The 8,957-nt window shown below is 43.3% G+C and overlaps 1 protein-coding gene across 1 annotated transcript in view; it reads left to right on the top strand.

Annotated features, from left to right (window-relative positions):
- RCOR1 (REST corepressor 1) overlaps positions 1-8,957 on the top strand; it is a 57,751-nt gene that overhangs the window by 28,006 nt on the left and 20,788 nt on the right. The window contains exons 2-4 of the mRNA XM_019639397.1: positions 5,816-5,868; positions 7,278-7,439; positions 8,160-8,278. Of these exons, the coding sequence (XP_019494942.1) occupies positions 5,816-5,868; positions 7,278-7,439; positions 8,160-8,278 (334 nt within the window). The remainder of the gene's footprint in view (positions 1-5,815; positions 5,869-7,277; positions 7,440-8,159; positions 8,279-8,957) is intronic.

Raw genomic sequence — 8,957 nt, 5'->3', positions numbered from 1 at the left:
AAGCGTTTTTAAAAGCTGTATTAAAGCTAGTGCTTTGTCCTCAACCCACCTGTGGTGTCACCCTCTTGCTCTGCATAGAAGGTGCAAGCTCACAAGGTGTCCTGACTGCAGTCTCTAGGGGGAGGGATGGGTGAGTTAAGGTTACAGTGGCAAGTTTCTTGTGCATTCGTTCCCCTTTTTGCAGTTGAATTTGACGACTAAGGGTATGTAGTTCATCAGGTTACAGCTTGAATATAGAAACAAATGAAGCCTAGCACAAGGCAACCGTTTATCTATTACCTTCAGGTCGCATCGCTTCCTTCACCAACCACAGTTCTAGTTCCTTAACTGCATTCAAGCTAGATAGACTGTGTTCATTAGCCTTCTCTGTTCTCTGGACCATGGAGACTGTTCCTATTGGAAGTGCCCTTCCCCCTCCAGCGATCTCCTTTACTCAAGAGATAGGGTAGTGTGTAGAGGTTCAATTCCATGGGTCCTGTCGTCAGACACTCTGAGTTTATGTAAGTCCTATTTCTGCTACTTAGCAGCTGTGTGATCCTGGCCAAATTACCTAACTTCTCTGAGCCTCTGTTTCTTCCTTTGTGAATGAGAGTGATAATAGAATTATTGGAGGGGGTTAAAAAGATAATTCTTGTGAAGAGCTTAGACCAGTGGCACATAGTAAGTTCTTAAATGTTAGGTACTGTTATTAATCAGTATAACCGTTGCATTTTTAGGAAGCTTTTCTTGATTTAGCATCATCATTATCATCATTATTTACTGATTATTTTGCATTCCCATATTATCCTACATCTATAATATTATTTTATGTATTTATGTTCTCTTCTGTTACCTGTGTGTTATTTCAAGCTCCTGCAGGAAATCAGCTCATTTTCCTTTTGCCTGCATTTGATAGTGCTGTGCACATAGTAAGAGTTGCTCAGTAAATGTATGATTAGGCTTTAGGAATTTTGTAAATGTTTTGATGAATCTCACATGCACTGTACCTTTAAGTGATGTTACCTCCAAACATAACTCACTTACCTGTGCTTTCCAGAATGGTAAGTGCTTGTCGAAAAAGCCAGTGGTTTGTACAGTCTGTTGTTGTTTTTTTTTTTAAGAGTTGGGGTGATGCATATATTTACCAATCATAACTTAAATTGGACAATTCTTGGTTGTTTCCGTAGTAATTTTCAAGTTTTTAAAAAAAATAATTGCATTATGCGATGATAGATAATTTTTAAAACAGAGTACATACACTTCAGTCAGTGACTGATTCTTGTGCTTCTGACGGACAGATTAGGGTATCAGCTAAGCTGCCCAAGACAGACCTGCATTTTCTTGCACCCAGATGGCTCCTTGGGACTGTACCCCGTGCATCGGGGAGGGCTGGTGGGTGCAAAGGCCCAGCCCGTGAAAACGGCCTGGCATTTCCTGAAGCCACACGGACCTTGCTGGTCATCTGATCACATCTTAGTTACTGACGCTTGGCCTGCCTGGCTCCTCACCCCCAGATGGGGACTGACTCTGGTTAACCTTTCATCTTTCAGAGGCAAAATCAAGATTGTTGTTGCCAGAAATAAGAAAGTATTAGAAAAGTCCCCGAGGATGTCTGTTTTCTTTGTGTCGGAACGGTTTGTCTCGGGTACCTTGTATCTCTCGCTCCCCTCGCTGATTCATCCTTTATCCGCCAGGCCAAGCATCTGGTCGTCCTTTGTTTTTTATGAGAATACTTGGGAGTGAATTTGATTTTCTTAGGTTGAAAGCTTATGTTTGCTTAAGGAAACCACGTGGGAGGTTTTGAAAACTGCACACTTTCCATTTTCATCATGTTCTACTGGCATGCCCTCTAAAGGAGTGAGGGAGGGTGGTGAAGGGAAGGCACTGGAGATTCTAAAAACTATGCTAGATAGCTACGTCCCTCTGATTATTAAAGGGAACAAGAGCTCAGGACTATGTCGAGTAGGAAGGCAGGACGAAACAAGGCCTGTGGATAGCCCTCTTTATTTGTACAAGTGCAGTATTCACTGTGAATTGGCTGGTCCAAAACATTCCGTGGAGGAGAGAGAGGAGCAGTCCTACTGTGCTGTGGCTTTCAGAGTAGGTGATAAGAGCTGCTTCCGAGGAAGGTCAAGGAATTGCTAAAGGAGATAGTCTTAACTGTGGCGCTAATATGTGTGTGTGTGTGTGTGGGGGGGTGGCGTAATGTCTAAGAACTCATTCTAGGGAGGGAGGGAGGGAGAGAGAACATCAGCGTTGGGCCTGAGTCTTTCTTACTCCGCACCTAACCTGTGCTGCCTTTACACTTGCTAGAAAAACCTAAAATGTTGACATTGTACATATCACAACACCCCAACATTCATTCAGCAAATGTTTGTCTGATCCTTATTAGACATTGGAGACAATGAAAGGAATGAAAATTTGTGTTTTTGCCAGTGGGTATTAGATGGTGATTCTTTTACAAGTTGCCAGCCTCCCCATATATTAACTTATTTCATCACGCCTTCAAGGCACCTGGGGGACATTTCAAGTGATAGAGGTCTTTCTTCCTCCACTTTAGCTTTGAGCCCTTAGGGTGGTCTCCAAGCAAATCTAAAAGATGTGTGAATCTGGTTGGTGACAGCAGGGACAGACTTCGTGGACTCTTACTGATGCGTAGAGCACATTCACACAGAGGCCGCCTGCCTGAGAGGTGGGCTGGCCAGGCTCCCGGGCAGCGTGCAGGCAGCCTGTGTGTTTATTTGCTTAGACAGCATATGTACACATCACACATTCCTTACTCGGCTCAGGACTGAGATTGGATAGCGGAAGTTTGAGGTTCATTTACTGTTCGCTCACCAAATATTTATTTAAAGAAGAAACCTTCAAAGCAGACCTTCTCCAGGACTGACCCTCAGTTCACTGTAGATTGTTTTTCTGTCTTCCCCTTACATGTTCTTGACTTGAGTACTCTCGTCACCTAGTTTTGATCATCTAGCCCACGGTCGTTCCCCCCCCCCCCCGGGGTCTCATGTGCTGCCCTTGGCATCTAGGTCCAGTCCAGGATGAGTGCCACACCCACTCCTCTCAGCAGTGCCACCTCACCTCACATTAGCTGTTGTGTTTTTTTGTTTTTTTTTTAAGAACCTTTGAACATTTTTCTCGTGTTTGGCATAACCCACCCTATTGTGAAGTAATAAGCAAGGGACACACACTTTGGAATAATTGCCCCCCCTTTTTTAAATCACCAGTTTTGACTTGTGTGACAAACTAAGGTCATTTAGTTTGTCATTCACTGACTGTCATGTAAACTGGAATTTTACTACATTCTGAGTGAAGTAACCAGTCGTTTGTAAGGAAATGTTAAAAAAAGGAAATAGAAAATGTCTTAGTATTGAAATTAATATTGAGTTGTACTATATGTAGTTACTGTTTGAATTAATTTGACTTTTTATCAATGGAAAAAATTTCCCCTAGTATTAGAATACATGCTAAAAAAAGAGTTTGAGGGCCGGCCGAGTGGCTCAGTTGGTTAAGAGCTCACTCAAGAGTGGGAGCTCTGAACAACAGCGGTTCGATGCCCGGCCCGAGCTGAGCTGCCGCTGTGCTGCCAACAGGCGGCAGGATGGCTCAGCTGAAAAAAAAAACAAAACAAACAAACAAAAAAAGTTTGACTTACTTTCAAAATTGATTTCTTTTTCCTAAATTGATTGTCATTTACACTGCGGTTCAGAAGGGTGGTTGTGGCCTGACTGAACAGTGTACTGAGACCGCTAGGCTCTGACTTCTCTGGGCTTCTTGTGTGGACTGTCTGTGTAACTGGGCAGGTGAACCCCTCAAACCCGTTTCCTCAGCCCTAAATTGTCATCTCACTTGGGGAGTGAGGTCTAGTGGGGGGAGAGGGAACAGGGCTAGTGGGAACTTGACTGTTTGTTTCATACAATTCTATGCTGCTTGATTTTTTTTTTTTGACTATGAGTTATTTTTGTAATTTATAAAGAAACGTCATACATTAATTTATAAAGAGTGCTGTCGATTAATAGTCTTGTTTTTCTGGAAAGAAGACTAAACATATAAAGTGGAAGTACGAACACCTTCAGGGGTCACAGATTCTCCTGGGGGTTGAGTCAGTCAGCTTTCTTTGGTGTTTCCCTTAGTACTTGAAGCTGGCACTTGCCACGTTGGGTTGGAGTTTGAAAGCAAGTACCAGGCATTGGCTCATGGAATTTATCTTAGATTGTTTTTTTTTTAAGATTTTATTGGGGAATTGGGGAAAGGAAATAGTGTTGGGGAGTTGGGGAAGGGGAACAGCCAAGTTGTTGTCCTTCAGTCTTAGTTGTGGAGGGCGCAGCTAGCTCAGCTCCAAGTCCATTTGCCATCTGGCCACACGTCGGCAGGTTGCAGCAGGTGCCATGTTCAATCTTGGTTGCGGGTGGACATAGCCCACCATCCTATGCGGGAGTCAAACTAGAAACCTTGTTGTTAGGAGCACATGCTCTAACCACTGAGTCATCTGGCCACATGTCAACAGCTCAGGACAGCTGAGCTCAAGGTGCCATGTTCACTCTTACTTGCGGGTGGGCATAGCCCACCATCCCATGTGGGAGTCAAACTGGCAATCTTGTTGTTAGGAGCACATGCTCTCACCAGCTGAGCCATCCTGCCACCTGTTGGCATCTCAGCAGCAGCTCACCTCGGGCACAGCTCACTGGCCCATGTGGGAATTGAACCGGCGACCCTGTTGCTCAGAGCTTGCACTCTTAATCAACCAAGCCACTCGGCCAGCCCCTTAGTTTTTTGTGTTTTTTTTTAAGATTTTTATTGGGAAATTGGGGGAGGGGAACAGACAAGTTGCTTTTGTTGTTCAGTGGAGGACGTCACTTCACTGGCCCATGTTGGTATTATCATTGTTCTCTTCCCGGCTGAGGCAGATCAGTCACCGGCCATTGGACTGCCGCTCCCAGCGGCTCTTGGCAGCTCATACTGGCTGCCAGCCACTCACGATAGCTCACTGCAGCCTACGCCGTCGCTGGTGACTCATGGCAGCCCAGCTCCAGGTTGAGGTGTTGTTCACCATCTTAGCTGTAAAGGGCGCAGTGTCACTGGCTCTCATGTGGGATCTGAACCGGGGCCCTGCTGCTCAGAGCTGGCGTCCCAAGCCAACTCTTAACCAATGCGCCAGTCGGGCGGCCCTAGATTGATTTTTTTTTTTTAACATAACAGTAGGTTGCTTGTTCTTCAACCTGGGCTTAGATTAAAAATGAACCCCAATTTAATATTTTATATTTCTAAATAATTATCTTTCAGAGTACCAATAAAATACTTCTTTATAATAGAAAATTTAAGGCAAACCAAGTTTAAAAAAAAACCAAAACATATTCTTGCCATCCAGAGATAAATAAGTACTGTTAATATTGGAGTATCTTTTCAGTTATTTCTCTGTGGGATTTATATACCATATTTCCCCATGAATAAGATGCACCCTTTTTCAAAAAATTTGGGGTCTAAAACCTGGGTGCGTCTTATACACCTGGTTGTAGGAGCGCCAAAAATAAAACAAACAAGAAAAAAAAACACCAAGCGCGAAAAAAGCAGGAAATGCAAGTAAAAAAAGTCTACAACCACTGTATAAGATACACCCAGTTTTTAGACCCCAAATTTTTCAAAAAAGGGTGTGTCTTATACATGGGGAAATACAGTATGTGAGATCCATAATGGGCTCATATTATACAATTCTATTTTGTTAACTGTCTATCTTCAGTTTGGTCTTGTGCGTGGTGGGCCTGAGGTGCAATTCTAGTGCCCGCAGACTGCTCTGCCCTCAGTGTGGTCACTGGCCTCCTGTCTTGTTTTTCAGTGGACGAATACATCGCCATTGCCAAAGAGAAGCACGGGTACAACATGGAACAGGTATGACGTGGCTTTCTTTTGTGGTTGAACGTGGGTTTTTAGAGCTAACCTGTTACATTTGTTTTGTTCTGCGTGTGGAGTTAGCGGTGTTTCCGCATTAGCAGCTTTTCTGGTGACTCCTAGCAGTGTCATACATCCAAGGCTCCGGTCCCCTTGTCACTGCCTGAGATGAGTGTGAGAGGACCCTTTGATTCAAAAGGCATCTGTGTATTTCTGCAGGTCTGCAGTGTTGAGGGCAGCAGGGCACTAAGGTGCTGGACACTTTCTTATATGAATATGTGATTCGTCATTTTTGTGGTTGTGTGATGTTTTTATCCTGACTCATGTTGTCACACTCAAATCTATAGTGTTTTAATATTGATTGTTTTGAATCACTTTCAGGTTGTAAATTTTGACTAAAGCTTTCTTTTAAAAATTGGTTAGAGCCTATTAATGAGAAGTCCATGAGATTTGTTTTTTTTCCAGGAGTGTGGTATCTTATTTCAGCCTTATTTCTAATTACTATTTTTAAAATAAGCACCTTAAGTTGGACTCATGCTTTCCTTGGCATTGATCTAGATTTTACAGCCTGTAAGTTACTAACACTTCTCATTTATCCTCGTCACTGAGGGTCCCCGTAATTGAGATTATATGGAATTGGACACTTTCTTTCAGCCTTGGTCTTTATTTTTAACTCTTCTACCTTGGTAGAGCTGTTAGAAAAGCCAATTACAATAAGGGTCCCAGGAATTTTCAGGGCAAGAAATGTACGCGTCTCCTTTTCCAGTCCTACTTATGAACTTGACCAAGCTGCCCAGAAAATCATCAATTATTTATTCTATTTAGAAAGTATAAATATTGGGTGAGCAATAAATATACTTGTATGAATTTCTAAGGATGCTAGTCTTCAAAAGTATGATAGTTTTCACTTTAGGGTTGTAATACAAGATGTTTTCTCAGGAAAGTATTCCTGAGTTCCCTCTCTTGTTTCTAATTTGTTGCTCACCCATTTGTATATTTTTTTCCTTTGAGCTGAATTTATGTTGCATTTTTGGGGCGAAAGCATCACGAAGGCTTGAGTGTTGTGATCACTTAGTTCCCCCCTTGGTGTGCAGAGGCTTTAGAGTATGGCCTTGGGGGCACGGAGTCCAGAGCCACGCTGCTTTCGCCCTTACTGGCACTGACGCTGGCAGTCACCTCACTTCCAAGACTCCATGTGCTAATGTGAAAGTGAGGATAGTGGACCGTGTCCCGCTGGGCCTGTGGGATAAATGCAGTAGTGTACAGAAGGGCACATGTCAGTCCGTTCAAGCTGGCTGTTTATTAATTGGGGTGTAAAGAGGTACACACTCTTTGCCAGCCTCCTCGTTTTCATGTTAATGTTGCATTCACATCTTTGGTCTAACATCTTACTGATACTGTTTTTCTAGGCTCTTGGGATGCTCTTTTGGCATAAGCATAATATTGAAAAATCATTGGCTGATTTGCCCAACTTTACCCCCTTCCCAGATGAGTGGACTGTGGAAGATAAAGTCTTGTTTGAGCAAGCCTTTAGTTTTCATGGGAAAACATTTCATAGAATCCAACAAATGGTAAGTAGGGGAGACCTCTGGTGTTTCCCTCCAGCCTCCTCTGCAGTGTACCTGAGGGGAGCGTGTTCTCTCAAGCAAGAGCACTCCCATTTTTAGTAAAGCTCCCTTTAGAAAAAGCAGCTCATTGCTCCTGCTGGGTGGATGACAGGCTTCAGATTACAGTGGTGAGGCGATTCCTTCCTGGCAACTCTCAGCTTGATGGCTGTAACTCAACCCTTCCCCCCACCACCACCCCAGTCTCCCCTGGTGTGACTCCCCAGAAGATTAGACGAACAGAAAGGATCCTTGATGGCTATTTGATGAGGTGGAGCATCATGGGGCCCTGTCTGCCTGGGAAAAGTTTGCTTATTTTTTAGATTCTAGAATGCTTTTTGATGGACGTCTACCGTGAAAGCTTATTGACAGCTATTACATTAGTGCTAAATGAGTTTTTTAAAAATAACCCAGAAGTTATGTGTGTGAAAACTCTGGTTCATCTTTAACTGACTTTACAACTTTACAATCTTTCATGGACTAAGTTTCACTTACAGTGAAACTGCAGTAATTTGAAAATGTATTGATGAGAATTGTTTCATGAATTTTTTTCCTTATTGGAGAAAAAGGGCTGTGACTTAGGACATTTCTAAACATGTGAGAGTGATCCTAATTATGTGTATCTAAACACATTTGATTTTTAAAGGTTAGCTTTAAATCTAAACCAACTCGTTTTTTTCTATTTAGCTTCCTGATAAATCCATAGCAAGTCTGGTGAAATTCTACTACTCGTGGAAGAAGACGAGGACTAAGACCAGCGTGATGGATCGCCACGCCCGCAAGCAGAAGCGCGAGCGGGAGGAGAGGTCAGTAGCCTGGGGCTGCCTCACCATGGAGGAGGATTTCTAAGAGCTGGTGGACACACAAAGGAAAAGTAGAGTGACCGGATTTCCCCCAGTGCTTTCCTGCTAGCACCCGAACTCACTCAGCTAGTCTGCACTAAATGTTCCTGAGCTGTAGGAGTGCCTGTGTCCTATTCTTCAGGCAATTTTCTCACCACTCTTCCTGCAGTCAGTAGACTTACATTTTGAATGAGTGGACTTTCCTCAACAGCCTCTCCTACCCCTGAAGGGGTCTCTTTTGAATAAAAAGGAATCTGTTATTTTCTAGGTTGAAATGTATTTGGTAGCTTGTACAAACTCATTTGATGTGTTTTTGTTTGGTGTGTTCAAAAGATACCAGTACAGTTTAGGTTTCCTCCTTCCCTTTTTGACTGTCTGTTTTGTATTTGTGAATGAGTGAGAGAAACATTTCATGGTTTCTCCTTAAGCGTTAGTTTTAAGGATAGCTCGGTGGGTAAGATGCTCCTTAGTCATCACTTCCTCAGGCTTCCACTTCCTACAGCGCAGTGGAAATGGCTCTGTACTCACACACAGAAGTAGTAGGTTCTAGTCTCCACACTGAAGGTTCTACTCTGTGCACGCGCAGGCGAGTTGCAGTTCAATAGTCTCCTTCCCCAAAGCCCTGTCTCCTCAGCTCTAAAAC

The sequence above is a fragment of the Hipposideros armiger genome, unplaced genomic scaffold (genome assembly GCF_001890085.2).
Source record: "Hipposideros armiger isolate ML-2016 unplaced genomic scaffold, ASM189008v1 scaffold_43, whole genome shotgun sequence".
Taxonomy (NCBI): Eukaryota; Metazoa; Chordata; class Mammalia; order Chiroptera; family Hipposideridae; genus Hipposideros; species Hipposideros armiger.
This window is presented reverse-complemented; position numbering and strand designations above follow the sequence as displayed.